Source organism: Hevea brasiliensis, chromosome 13 (assembly GCF_030052815.1).
Source record: "Hevea brasiliensis isolate MT/VB/25A 57/8 chromosome 13, ASM3005281v1, whole genome shotgun sequence".
In the NCBI taxonomy this organism is placed as follows: Eukaryota; Viridiplantae; Streptophyta; class Magnoliopsida; order Malpighiales; family Euphorbiaceae; genus Hevea; species Hevea brasiliensis.
Window position 1 is genome coordinate 74,950,277 of NC_079505.1, and position 15,704 is coordinate 74,965,980.

At 29.4% G+C, this 15,704-nt stretch overlaps 1 protein-coding gene across 1 annotated transcript; it reads left to right on the top strand.

Moving 5' to 3' along the window:
- Positions 1 to 1,832: 1,832 nt before the first annotated feature.
- Positions 1,833 to 3,785, top strand: LOC131171924 (tetrahydroberberine oxidase-like). Its single transcript, XM_058132214.1, has one exon. It carries the CDS (start codon positions 1,879 to 1,881, stop codon positions 3,487 to 3,489), a length of 1,611 nt encoding a protein of 536 aa, XP_057988197.1. The 5' UTR covers positions 1,833 to 1,878; the 3' UTR covers positions 3,490 to 3,785.
- The last annotated feature ends 11,919 nt before the right edge of the window (positions 3,786 to 15,704 follow it).

The window sequence follows — 15,704 nt, forward strand, 5'->3', positions numbered from 1 at the left end:
TAATTATTTTACAATTATTATAATTAAAATATATAAAATTTCACTTTAAACTAAATTTTAATGATATACACTACTATTTTGAATAATAGCTCAAATAACAATATCAATGATCAACCTTGTACTAAGTTGAATTGGAATATTAAGAAGCTTCTTGTGTATAGGTGTAAATTTTAATAATGATTATTTGAATTTGGTATTGTATTGAAATTTTGTAACTTAATCATTTCACACAATTCAAAATCTCTAATAGTTTCAAATGCAAGCCTGTCCAAATTAAGCTTAGTTATTTGTTCATAGTTTTATTGGTCAAACCAATTAATTTGGTTTAATTTTTAAAATAACTTTATAAGAGTGTGCCGCCTAATTAAATACGGATATATTAAAAAAATGTCATATAACACAATTTTTATTTTTATATATTTTATATAATAATTAATTATCTCATTAAAAATTAATTTTTTTATCTAAAAATTTTTAAATTTCAACTATTAAAATCTTATATCGTACAAAAATATATTACTAGCTATTTAAAATTCTTTTTACTATATTTTTGAAAAGTTTAAAATTTTTAAATTTCTATGGATTATAATATCTTTAAAAATTAACATTTTAACTACATTTTTATTAAATTAAAGAAAGAGTAAATTATTTTTTTAAAAAAATTATATTAACATATGCATATTTATATTTAAATAACTATTCACTATAAGATTATTTACAAAATTTAAGCATTTAATTTTAAAACATTTCTTATTATATTTAAAATTTAAAAATATTAATAATGATATTAAAAAAATTGTCACCTGTCATGTGAGTTTTTTTTACTTTATTTATTCTTTTATTGATATATATTAAATAATTTAAAAATAATATATTGATCAATTTATTTATTTATTTATTAATAATTGAAACAAAATTAAAATTAAATAAGAATTTTATTATTAATATTTCTTAATATAATTATGAAAATATGAAATATAAAAGTAATAAATTATGTTATTAAATTAAAAAAAAAATCTATGCAACGCGGTATCTATAAAATTAAAGATTATAAACAGAAAATTTAACTTAGTGATTAAATAAATAAAATTAATTTTTTTTAAAAAGTAACATTTTAATTCTTAAATCTAGTTATACAAATAAGAAAAAAACCTATTTTAAGCTTCAATCCGCTCATTTTGTTAAAAAATTATACAATAAAATTAATATATGCATAATAATTTTATTGTAATTATTAGTTATGATGTAGATCTCCCCATAATCAATGATTTTATTAAATCATTGTATGTACAACAGTTCTATCAAATAAAAATTTTATAAGGCTGGGGAACTCAATCTAATTAATTTTTTTAATTAGGTCTAATACTTTTTTTTCAAATTAGGTCTAATAGACTTTGGACCATACTTTCTAAACCCATCAGTATTTTATTAGACAAGCCATATATTTAGACTCATAACCATTCCGGTTAAACACTGAATTTTGGAATCAAATTCACAGCACGTTTTTTTTTTTTTTTTGAGGGCTACATATGTTCCTAAAATTAATTCATAGTTATGATAAAAAGTCGTTTGCTTATAAAAATTAATGTAGATGAAGAAATTAATAAAATTTTGTCGAAACATCAATTTTCTAGTTCTTGCCATGCAAGTTAGTTCGTATTTTCTTGAATTGATCTTTCTACGTCTCCAACTCATAATTTCAAGAAACTCCATCTAGATAAGCTTGACCTGCTCTCTCCCACCATCGGACATGAAAAAGTTTTCTACCTTCATGCATTCACATCCATCCTTCCATCTCTTCACATACTATAAATAGGGGAGAGCCCATCCATGAGCACTCACTTCCACAAAGAAATCAATCATCTAGAGAGAGATATCATGGGTTTTTCCTGTTCAAGATTTCCTTCAATGTTTCCATTTCTTTTTGTTCTTCTGTTGTCTTTCTCATGGGCAACTTCAGCTCATACCCATGAAGATTTTCTTGAATGTCTTCGTCTTCAATCTGAAGACTCTGCGTCTATTTCCAAGCTCATTTACACTCCAATCAATTCCTCCTATTTGTCTGTCTTGCAGTTCTCAATCCAAAACCGTCGGTTCAACACGACCACAACGCCAAAACCTCTTGTTATTGTCACCCCTTTGAATGTTTCCCACGTCCAAGCTGCCGTCTCTTGTTCTCAGAAGCATGGCATGCACATTAGAGTTCGAAGCGGTGGCCATGACTATGAAGGTCTTTCCTACGTTTCTGTACTCCCATTTGTCATTATTGATCTCATCAATCTTCAGTCTGTCACTGTTGATGCAACCAACAACACTGCATGGGTTGAAGCTGGTGCAACTAATGGCAAACTTTACTATTCAATTGCTCAGAAAAGTAGAACTCTTGGATTTCCGGCAGGCGTTTGCCCTACCGTAGGTCTTGGAGGGCACATTAGCGGCGGAGGATATGGCTTGTTGTTGCGTAAATATGGCCTTGCAGCAGATAATGTAATTGACGCCCAGTTGATTGATGTTAATGGTAGAATCCTCGATAGAGCTTCAATGGGTGAAGATCTTTTCTGGGCCATTAGAGGAGGTGGAGGAAATACCTTTGGAATTGTTGTTGCATGGAAAGTAAACTTGGTTCCAGTTCCAGCTACCGTGACTGTGTTCACAGTGGAAAAAACCTTGGAACAGAATGCAACCCAACTTGTCAATCGGTGGCAGTATGTGGCAGATAAGCTTCATGAAGATTTGTTCATCCGAGTTATCCTAGAAAGGGTTAATTCTAGCAATCAACAAGGAAAAACAACAATAAGAGCCGCATTTAATTCTTTGTTTCTTGGTGGAGTCGATAGACTTCTTCCACTGATGCAAGAGAGCTTTCCTGAACTGGGTTTAGGGAAAGACGATTGCACTGAAATGAGCTGGATCGAATCCACCCTCTACTTCGCTGGATTCTCAAGAAATACATCCCTGGAGATTTTGCTTAACAGGACTCAACCATCAGTGAGGTTTTTCAAAGCAAAATCTGACTATGTGAAGGAACCTATGCCTGAGGTTGCATTGGAAGGCATATGGGAAAGTCTGTTCCAATTAGAAGTGGGTTCAGGTCAGTTGATCTTTAGTCCTTATGGAGGAAGAATGAGTGAAATTTCAGAGTCCAGCATTCCATTTCCACATAGAGCTGGGAATTTATACAAAATTCAGCACTTGGCTTATTGGGATGAAGAAGGAATTGAGGAATCAAATAGGCACATAAGTTGGATCAGAAGGCTTTACAGTTTCCTGGCTCCCTATGTTTCAAAAAATCCAAGATTAGCATACATCAACTACAGGGATCTTGACATTGGGATCAATAACCAGGGAAACACAAGTTACAAGCAAGCAAGCATTTGGGGTAGCAAGTATTTCAAGAGTAACTTTGACAGGTTGGTCCATGTCAAGACCCAAGTTGATCCTTCTAATTTCTTCAGAAACGAACAAAGCATCCCACCTTTCTCAGCTTGATCATCATGATGAAGAAGAAGGATCATATAAGGTTGAGCAGCCTAATAAGGATGTTAGTGTTCTCTATTGGACATCCATGTGTAGGTTAATAATTGCTATGCGATTCTTTGAATGGAATTAGGTTTCATGAATAATCTAATAAAATTTGATGTCAAAAAATTAAAAAAGAATAAAAATGCATATGTAGAATTTGTAAATTGAGAAATAAAAGTTTGCTATGCACCCATCTAGACCATAGGATTTCGTGTGTATTTCATAATGTTTTATTGATATTATTTTCTTTTTGATCAGTTCAATCGGGAATTAAATCCATGACTTCGCAATTACGTATAATGGTGCGAGTATGCATTCCTATTACATGAATGAAATTTACGTTAAAAAAATTTGAGGGAAGCTTTAAAAGGGATTATTAGATTTACTTGTATAGTATTTCTCAGAATTACGTGAAATTTTTATTTAGTGTAACTGTTGTACGTACAACAGTTTAATTATAATTATTAATCATTGAGAAACTCACCTTTCATATTATAAGAATGATTTACTTATCTGTGAAAGAGATAATGCTATTTTTATTTGTATGGGAGTATTTTTTAATATTTCTTTTTAAAAAAATAAAAAATTAAATATTGAAAAATATATAATTAGATACAGACGAAAGAAGTTTCTTTTGTTTATTGTAATGTAGAGATGCTAATTTTAGGAAGCATGTGTTTTGGTTGGACAGTTTGACTCTTCTCAGGTTTTAGTTAGTTGCCCTTTGGCCTTTGGATTTGTAAGAAGCCTAACTATCACCGCCAAAGCACCGTTGGTAGTTATCACTTTCCAATTCCAAATTCCAAGCCTAAATATTTCTCTCAAAATTTCAATATATATGATAACAGTAGATACCTATTTTTTACCCTTAAAATTTCAATATATATGACAACAGTAGATACCTATTTTTTACCCTTTAAATGCATGCTTTGCAGATATAGCGAGAACCTTATATTAAAAATACTATTGAATGAAAAAGATCTTGAAATATTTTAGAAACTATGGAAAAATTAGAAAATTAATAAAATAAAACAATTTTTCAGAAAATAATTCGTTTTAATTTATAAAAATAAAAAATTTTATGCTTAAAAAGAGAGTCTAAAGCGTGTATTATTTAATTAAATTTAATTTTATATTTTCTAGACTTCAAATGAGCCTACTTAATTATTAAATAAGTTAAATTAATAAACCAAGCCCATTATTTTTTAATTTTTGGTTAAATTAATAAAAATGAACTTAAATGGACTTTTGGGTTTAATTATTATTTTTTTAAATAACTTTTTCAAGAATTTTAATAAATAAAAAAATAAAAAGAGATTATCTCTTGGTCATGTTCCACCAAGGGATAATTCAAGTTTTTTTTTTTCAATTAATTTTTATTTTATTATTTAGATAAGATAAAAATAAAAAAATAAAAAAAAAACAAACATATCTTCTGCCCGTTTCTTAGAAGGGTGTGTGTGTGCATATATATATATATATATATATATATATATATATATATATATAAAATTTATTTATTTATTTATTTATTTTTTAAATTTTATTTATATTCATTTTTTTTAATTTAAATATGTTAATTTTTATCTTATCGCCTAATCCTATTATAAAATTCATCATTATGATCAGGGTTTAGAGAGGGGATTAAAGTGGCTGAAATTAAAGAAATTTAGGTTAATTTTTTGCTCATAACTAGTGTGTGAGAGAGAGCTTCTCATTAGAATTTTTTCCCTCTCCAATTGTACTTACAATCTTTCCCACACATTCGCACAACTGTACCTTAATTCATTTAGTTTGTGTTAATTAATCATTATCAAATTATTTTAGTTCATTAGGTTTCTAACATTCCATAGCCTTCCAAGAAGTTAAGGGAGCCTTTTAATTTCAAAGAAATCTATTCCAAGAAAAGATATGTCTAATTGGGCACTCACAACTCCAAATAGTGTATTTTGTCTGTGTTTATTACTTCTGAATTTTCATCACGTAAATGTTAAATTTTAGGTTTATTAATAATTTTAATGAATTCATAGGCCTTTTCCACGTGGAATAGCGTTTTGAGTAAAAATAATAAAAAAAAACCTTTTCTCTAGCTTTAGATATATATATATATTTTTTTGTAAGTTGATAATTGATTAAGAACGTTTTCTAGGTTACAAGAACTTGTAAATTCTATTTAAGGGTCTATAATTGTTTGTTTTCCTTCAATTTTTTTCTGGAAGTACTTTAACTTGTCCTCTAAATTTGTGTATTTCAGTTTTGTAAAATTCTTTATAGAAAATTAGAAATAATATTTGAAATTTTGAGTTTTGAATCTATCTAGAATGCATGAAAGGTGGCTTGCATCTTAATTGCATATTATCTATTTGAGATTTGGGGGATTTATTTTTTCATTTTTTAATTTGATGCCTTAGCTATCTTATGATAAAATTTCATAATTTGCTATGAAGTTTTACTATTTTTCCTTATTTTTATAAGTTTTATGTAAAAATCTGTGTTTTCTGCATGTAAGTTAGCTTTAGCTATTTTTAGCATGTCACAATGATACACATTTTTTTAGTTTCTTGTTTCTATTTTTTAATTTTTTGTCTTAATAGTCTAGATTAATTTTTGTCCTAATTTTAGGCCTGTTTAATCAGTGAACCGAATTTTACATGTTTTGAACGCAAATCTATCAATTTTGGTAGATTTAGTACTTTAGTGTAAATTATTCTCTTTTATTATTTAATTGTATTCTAATATATTTTCTCGTGTTTTGAATGAGTTGGGAGACCTAAAGAAAGTAAGATTAAGATGGAAAACTTGGAATTAATCTAAGGGACAAACACCTAGTCATATTGAAATTGAAGAGGAAGAATTTTTCCTATCCTATTAAGAGTTTTATTTCTTTTAAGATTTTAATTTAATTTCTGTATTTATTATTATTAGTATATTATTATTATTGTTGTTATTATTATTATTAATTTTGTTTATTTAAGCAACATTTTTTTATTTTATTGGGATTTTCATTAGTATTTTTATTTTTTTTAGTCTTTAATTTATTTATTTAATAAAAGTTCATTTAGCACAATAAGACAATTCATGGCTCGTGCACAATCCAAAGAGTAAATTGGACCCTTCGATGGATTTGGCACAATTCAAGATGAAATTTCAAGGCCTCTTGCATGATATTAACAGGCTTAAGGCCTTGTAATAATTTTAGGATTAATTTTATTTTTGATTATGAGTTGTAAAGGTCATTTTAAGATTTTAACTTCTATTCTTCCCTCTCCCCCTCTTTCTTTAGTTTAGGGCTTTAATTATTTTTTAATTATTTTGAATATTTTCAAATGAAAATTTGACATATAATTGGGCTTAGTAAAAATGTATATAGGAAAATATGGTAATTAATGAACCTAAATACATAACCTATAACTATTAAAATGTTTAGGTCCCCCCCTCTTCCTCTTATGGAAATGCTTAGAATTATTTCTTTTATATGTTATCTATGACATGAAAAATGACCTGCATATAATTAACCTAGTTAAATATAAATGTACGGTAAGATGGTAAATAAGGTAATTCATTTAATTTAGAAATATCACATGATAAGATTTTCTATGCTCATGTAATTACTTGTTATTTAGAATGGTTGAATTTAAATGTGTGTATAACTTTGGCTTGCATGAATGCATGATTAAGGAATTTAATAAAAGAGACAATAAGACAAGCTTTAAGAATCAATAATAGAGGTTATCTCTTATTCTAAGATAAGTCCCGCAGAGAAGGTGCCTAACACCTTCCTTTTATTGTGCTCACTATCCCGAACTAGGCTATTGGGTTCATGGTAAAAGAAGATTAGTGGAAGGAGTGAGTTGTCACTCATATCCCTTCTATAATTTTGTCCCCGTTATTACCCAGGTGATGACTCCTTTACTCTACCTTCATGGCATTAATATCTAAATATCGTAGTAATGTTATAAGAAGACGATGCTAAACCAAATTTGAGCGTTTCCCAATAATATTCATCTAATTAATTTTGACTAGATTTAGGTAACAATAAGGAGTTTTTTTTTATTTTAATTCTTGTAAATTCACTATATATATTATTAGCTTCTCCACATAAGCCACCCTAAGGTTTCTCTCTAATAAGGTGTTTGTCTTAACTTATAATAGCTCAAACAAGTTTAGAAGCTATAATTTAATTTGGTATTTTCATGTTTTAATTTGGTGTCTTAGCTATCTTATGATAAAATTTCATAATTTGCTATGAAATTTTGCTATTTTTTCCTTATTTTTACAAGTTTTATGTGGAAATCTGTGTTTTCTGCATGTCAATTAGCTTTAGCTATTTTTAGCATGTCACAATAATGCACATTTTTTTAGTTTCTTTTTTCTATTTTTTAATTCATTATCCTAGGAGTCGAGGTTAATTTTTGTCCTAATTCTAGGCATGTTTAATTAGGTGAACCGAATTTTACATGTTTGGGATGCAAATCTATCAATTTTGGTAGATTTAGTATTTTAGTGTAAATTATTCTCTTTTATTATTTAATTGTATTCTAATATGTTTTCTCGTGTTTTGAATCAGTTGAGAGACCTAAAGAAAGTAAGATTAAGATGGAAAACTTAGAATTTGTCTAAGGGACAAACTCCTAGTCATATTGAAATTGAAGAGGAAGAATTTTTCCTATTCTATTAAGAGTTTTATTTCTTTTAAGATTTTAATTTAATTTCTGTATTTATTATTATTATTATTAATTTTGTTTATTTAAGCAATATTTTTTATTTTATTGGGATTTTCATTAGTAATTTTATTTTTTTTAGTCTTTAATTTATTTATTTAATAAAAGTCCATTAAGCACAATAAGCCAATTCATGGCTTGTGTACAATCCGAAGAGTAAAGTGGACCCTTTGATGGATTTGGCACAATTCAAGAAGAAATGTCAAGGCCTCTTGCATGATGTTAACAGGCTTAAGGCCTTATAATAATTTTAGGATTAATTTTATTTTTTTTATTATAAGTTGTAAAGGTCATTTTAAGATTTTAACTTCTATTCTTCCCTCTCCCCCTATTTCTTTAGTTTAGGGCTTTAATTATTTTTTTAATTATTTTGAATATTTTCAAATGAACATTTGACATGTAATTGGGCTTAGTAAAAATGTATATAGGAGAACATGATAATTAATGGGCCTAAATACATAACCTATAAATATTAAAACGTTTAGGTCCCTCCTCTTCCTCTTATGGAAATGCTTAGAATTATTTCTTTTATATGTTATGTATGACATGAAAAATGATGTGCATATAATTAACCTAGTTAAATATACATGTAGGATAAGTTGGTAAATGAGGTAATTCATTTTATTTAGAAACATCACATGATATGATTTTCTATGCCCATGTATTTACTTATTATTTAGAATGGTTGAATTTAAATGTGTGTTTAACCTTAGCTTGCATAAATGCATGATTAAGGAATTAATAAAAGAGATAATAAGACGAGCTTTAAGAATAAAAAATAAAGGTTGTCCCTTATTATAAGGTAAGTCCCACAGAAAGAGTACCTAACACTTTCCTTTTATTGTACTCATTATCCCGAACTAGGCTATTGGGTTAATGGTAAAAGAAGATTAGTGGAAGGAGTGAGTTGTCACCCACATCTGTTCTATAATTTTGTCCCCGTTATTACCCAAGTGGTGACTCCTTTACTCTACCTTCATGGCATTAATATCCAAATATCATGGTAGTGTTATAAGAAGACAATATTAAACCAAATTTGAGCGTCCCCCAATAATATTCATCTAATTAATTTTGACCAAATTTAGGTAACAATAAGGATTTTTTTTTTTAATTGTTGTAAATTCACTATATATATTATTAGCTTCTCCACATAAGCCATCCCAAGGTTTCTCTCTAATAAGGTGTTTGTCTTAACTTATAATAGGTCAAACAAGTTTAGAAGCTATAATTTTAAGTTGACCTATTTGTTTAAGATATTTTTAAAGCTTATAAACCAAAATATTAAGCTGCTAGAGAAATTTTTCATTTTAGTGCTTATAAACTGGATGCTTATAAATTAGTTTAATAAAATATTTTACTGTATTACCCTCATCAAATTTTATAATTCCACAATATATCCTTATTGTATTTATTCCTATGTTCATGTTAAAAAATTTATTTTTCTGCAATAATTTGAATAAATTATTTACATTAATTTTAATGAATTGAAAATTATTTTTATTAATTTTAATAAAATATTTGCCTATAAAAATATTTATACATTTAATTTAAAATTAAATTATATTGTAGTGTGATTGAAATATATTTTGATAATATTATAATAAAATATTGAGTTAATATAATTTATTTTTTAAGGAAATAATTTAGTATTCTTTTTAATCATTTTAATAATAAATGTACCTACAAATCATTTTTTTATCAAATGTATTAATTACTTATTAATTACTTATAAATATTTTAATTAAACACATAACTGTTTAAAATTATAAATACTTATAAGTACAAATTAACTGATAAATACTAGATATTTATACCAAATACCCTTTAAATTTTCTAAATTACTCGCCAAGATAGCATGTCAATTTTATATAAATAGTAAATTAAATAATATGTACAAGTAAATAAAATTTAAATGGACCATCAATAATTAGAATAGTAAACTAAATAATATGTACAAGTAAATAAAATTTAAATGGACCATCAATAATTAGAATAGTAAACAATACAATAATCAGAAGATTGATTATTTATCAATCCAATAATAGAAAAATTGCAAATCAAAATGATAAAAAAAATTTAGATATTAATTATTGTTATTAACTAATATACTCCTATTTAATGTGCATTAAAAAATAAAATTCATTAGTTTCAAAAATAATTTAGTAATATTCCCTCCGTTACGCAAAGGTAAACTTACTTTTTTTTTTTCATTTGTCTTAAATTATAGATATTTTTTATTTTGAAATAATAGAATTCATTTATTTATTTACTAATATGCCCCTATTTAATATGTATTGATAAAATAAAATTCATTAATTTTAAAAATAATTTAGTAACATGAGTTATTTAATTTTAATAGAGCAATATAAGTAGAGGGTATATTAGATAATGACTTAATTATATTATCTATATTTACTTAAATTATGTAAAAATAGAAATAAGCTCAAATTTATAGGACGGAAGGAGTACAAATTATTTAATTTTTAATTGATTTATTGTTTCAATTATATTAATTATATTTTATTAAATTATTTAAAAATAGAAATAAGTTTAAGGGGGTATATGAAATGTTAAGGCGACAATATAACGCTAAAATTTGTATTTTCGACTGCTAAGCTAATCAAGAGTAAATTTTAGAGTCGTGGTGTTATCAATATGCACAACATATTTGATTAACTAGATATATATATTATTCAATTCAAATACTACATACTTATTAATTTGTTTAAGTAAATTGTTTGTGCTAAATCTAACCAGACTTTTCTCATGGGGCGTTGTCATCTTGATAAAATTAAGGGCAAGTGATGTATACTCTTACAATTTTCAAGGGAATAACACTTTATTCTATAAGGCTTGCCATTATTCATTAATAAATTCTTTTTATTTTCAGAATTATATTAATTAATCTATGTTGTTTAGTTTCGTTAATAAATTAGTCTTTTTAATTGATGTTGTCGACTACAAGAATATATCTTAAAAATTGAAGAAAAACTAATTCATTGACATAATTAAAACACATAAACTAAATCATATAATTTTGATTAAATCTTAAATTTTTAATTTTTTTTTTCTTTTCACTGATTCATTGATGAGATCAAAATTGGATAAATTTCAATAGCCGTCCCTAAATTTTGGGGATTATAATAAAGATGTCCTAAACTTAAAAATATAACATCAAACTCCTTAAATTTTGAAATTTTGTATAGTAACATCTTTTTTACTCCCAGTATCTAGTTTATACAGTCCAGAGTAACAATGACGTGGACAATTTTCTTTTCTCTACGTGATAGTAGCAAAACCGATTATGATTTTTTTTATAAATCAACTATGAAAGAATTTTAGTCATATGAGATAATAAAACCCTAGACGTATAACAGTTGATTAGAAAGATTTTACCTATGAAAAACAACAATAATTATGCACATTATGTAACACCCCTAATTTTTAAATTTATTATTTTTGGGTAAATATTGATATTTTATTTTATTTGAATTTTAGAAAATTATTTGAAATTTTTTAGATTTTAGAAATCGGGTTCGATTTTTCGAAAACAAAACTTTGATGATTTTTTTTAAATTAATTTAAAGACCACGTGGCAAAATTAAAAATATATTTGGAGTCTACGAATTTTTCTGAGTTTTCTAGAAATTTTTCAGAATTTTTGAGCCTCGTTTTCAGTTCCAAGACAGAGTAAAAATTCAAAATTTTGTATCCTGAATCAAACCGGCCGAAACGAACCAGACCGGATCGGACCGGCCGAATCGGGCCGGCTCCTTTTTCTTCTTCTTCTCCTCTTCCCGCGCGCGTTCTCCTCCCTCTCTCTCTCTCTCTCTCTCTCTCTCTCTCTCTCCCGTTTTCTCTCTCCTCCCTCCTCCCCTCGCAGGCCAGCCTCCTCCCCAGCCTCCCCATCTCGCCGGCGTGCCTCCCCAGCCACCCATTTCGTCGGCGCCGCTTGAACGCCGGGAAGCGTCAGCTGGCGGCAACGGCCTGCAACGCCGCTTTGTCTTCGGTCGAAATCGCGGTCGGCCACCATTTGGGCCGGGTCTTGTGTCTAAACCCATCTACACCTCGAGAGCTTTCCATAGACACCAAGAACACCAAAATCCATTGAGCGGTTTGTCCAATTTTTGTCTGAGAAATTTTAGCCCATTTTGACTTTTGTGCTAGATTTCTCGCAAACCGTGAATCCCACGAGAAAATCGAGAGTACCAGAGCGCTCCACTCGTTGAGAGCTTCACGGCAATATAAATTTCAAAATTTTTCGACACCGTTTTTGGTAGGTCACACGGAACTTCGCAGTGTTTTTTCGAGCATTAAATGAGCTTAGAAAATTCCGTAAAATTTATGTACTAACCCCCGTGTTGTGGGCTTCGTATAGGTATCTTCAATTCACGAAAATTTGACAGTTGTCTGGGTTTGTGAATTTCCGACCTGACAGATCGGCTACCGAAAAAGTCTCCGAATTGGATCGAGGTTTTGGCTACACCACTATTGTCAGACGTCCCAAGCGCGTCCCCGGAGTTGGAATCGGCATAGGTAAACCCGAACTTTACTTTTCGTAATTTTCTAGTGCTTAAATGGGATTAAAAATCCATAAAATATTCGTGATAGTTCAGAAAATTATGATTCTTTTTGCAATAGCCTAGTAATATTGCTAAGGACCGCGGGGCAAAGTTTTAGAATTTTTAGAGCTTATTTGGGCAGTTTTTGCAAAAATGATTAATTATAAGGACTAAACTGTAAATTTACATATTGCGATTGAGAACTGTTTGGATGGGCCCAGGAGGGGCTGTGTGATGTGATTGAGTTGTGAGTGTATGATTTGTGAATATAGAAGTGCATTTGAGCCCTTTTGCAGGTTAGGTAGGTCCTAGGTATAGGGGAGACTCTGCCGGATTTTCGGCACGACTTAGGACGTATTTGGTCTTTTCTTGGTTTGTATTGAGTCAATTGTATTAAACAATTGTAATAAAATTGTCAGGTGAGCCGGGACAGCCTTCTTCCTCCGCCCAGCCGCCACAGTGACTGCTGTCAAGTCTGTGAGTAAAATATTAATTTTAATTATAATTTCGATATTATTATATGTTCAAGCATGCCCATGCATCACTTATATGTATATATCTATGTAGTTAAACTCTAGGCACGTTTTATGTTGCATTCACAACTGTTAAAGTGCCATGGATGTTGTTGTGGTAATTTGGAGCAGTGTGCGTGCGTTGGCGTGCGTGTGATGTGGTGTTGGCTATGGATAGGACGGGTAGTCACAGCTTGAGATCTTCGCTGGGACCCGGTCCTTCGGGGTAGTCACGGCTTGAGTTCTTCGTTGGGGCCCCGATTGGGTCTATTAAGCGAAAGTCCGGCTTGAGTTCTTCGCTGGCACATGTTGGATCTAAGAGAGCTGTATAGGGGATCAGCTCCCATATATTTATGATTTGACATTACTGGGTGTGTGAGTGCTCCAAATTACCTTTTTGCTGTTATGATGTGAAAATATTGCTGATGTTGCATTTCACTCTACAGGGTGCATTAGCTTTAGATAGTTATAGAGATTATGGTTAAAATTGATATTTTACTCTCTGAGTCGAACGCTCACTCCTGTTCAATATTTTTCCAGGCTACAGGAGGATATTTTTGAGGTTAACCTGCTTTTCTCTCTCGCAGGTCGTTTATTAATTTTTGTATAAACCTGTTAACTCTTAGAATTTTCGCATGTGTTAGAAATATTTATTTGAATTGGGTCTGTAATATAAATTGTTATTTTGGATCTGTAAACTTATTATTTTATGCATGTTGATGGACTGGATGAGGGAGCTGAGCTCCCATTTATTTTTATGTTGTATGAGTATGTGGAGGGTGAGCTGAGCTCCCCAATTGACTATATATTGTGTTTACAGGTTGGGTGAGTCAAAAACTCCCCGTTGAAAGGTCTATTTTATGGCCGGACTCTGTCCGATTGAATCCTTAAAATTGGGTCCAAATGGGCTTTAGATTTGTGTTGAAAAATAGTTAGGCTTACTACGGGCCTCGGGGGCTTTAGGCTGGTCCAGGTCCTAGTGCCGGTCTGGCCCATAGGTTGGGTCGTGACACATTATCACCACTTTTTACCTATGAAAAATAACAATAATTATGCACATTATCACCACTCTAAATTGTTCACATCAACTTATTACTTATAAATCAACTATTGAAGTTTTGAAGGATTTTACTATGTAGAATTTTAAAGTTTAGAAATTTTACATATTACATTTTTAAGTTCAAAAATATTTTTATCACAACTCTTGAAATTTATCCGATCGGAATTTGAAAACCTTACTCGTGATAAGAATGGCTGAATTTTATGAGTGGTTGACGCGCACACACTTATCCATCATCAACCAATCGTTGAATTTGACAATTTTGATCACTGGAATGGCAGATGTGGTATAGAATTATCAAAGATAATGTATTTGACATTTATTTTTGTGTCAAAACTAAAAAATTGGTACTTCCAGAAGTGGGGCTTTGTTTGTGTATTCCATTCCACAAAAGATTTTATTTTTCAGTGCTGGGCCAAGCCTTGGCTCCCTCCCTCCGCTCTTGGAGGCTGGAGCTTATAGCTTAACACAGAGACTGTGGATAGGCAATAAAAAGAAAAAATTAAAAAAATCTTACGGAGGAGAAATTATTGAGAGCTTTAGGTGCATTGTTACTCGCATTATTATAAGTCTTTCTTGTTTTTGAAAGATAAAAGGGTTTCATTAAGTATAAAGAAGTAAAAGAGCAATAGAAATCCAAGGCCCAAGGCCTCATTATAGAAATGTACCCCTGTGTAACCCAAATCACCCAAAGCCTAAAAGACAAAAACTAACCCGTAACTCATACAAGAAAACCCTAGAAATTTTAAGTGAATTACAAGAAAACCCTAGAAATTTTGAGTGAATTTTTCTTTTTTTTTTTTTTTTTCAAAATGCACTTCATTGTATTAAACAAGACCAATTAGACAGATATAACATCATCTAATTACATAAAGCATAAAGGCAAAGGCTCAAAATTAATTAGCCCCATACAACAACCCAATCCAAACCTAAAAAATCAAAGAGTGTTTAGTATTAGTGGTTCGATACTCTTATTCTTTAAGCGGGGTCTAATGTTCTATTTTCGTATAGAGAAAAAATACGCATTGATAACACTTTACCCATTAGTCATGATAATTGGACTAGAAATATACCTACAGCATAAAAAAATAAAAAAAAAATGAGTGTATTCTTAAAAAAGGAAATTCATTGTGCCTTAACTTGATGGTATGAAATCAGTTCTAAACTGTAAAAGTCTCGAATTTAATAGAAGTTAATTGTATGAAAAGAAAGGAAAAAAGTTTTCATTGATGTCATTCATGAGCAAAGTAACGGATGTTATTCTATATATTTGATAATTGTATCATTATAAGTAATGCATGAACTTAACGATAAGTTAATGACTCGA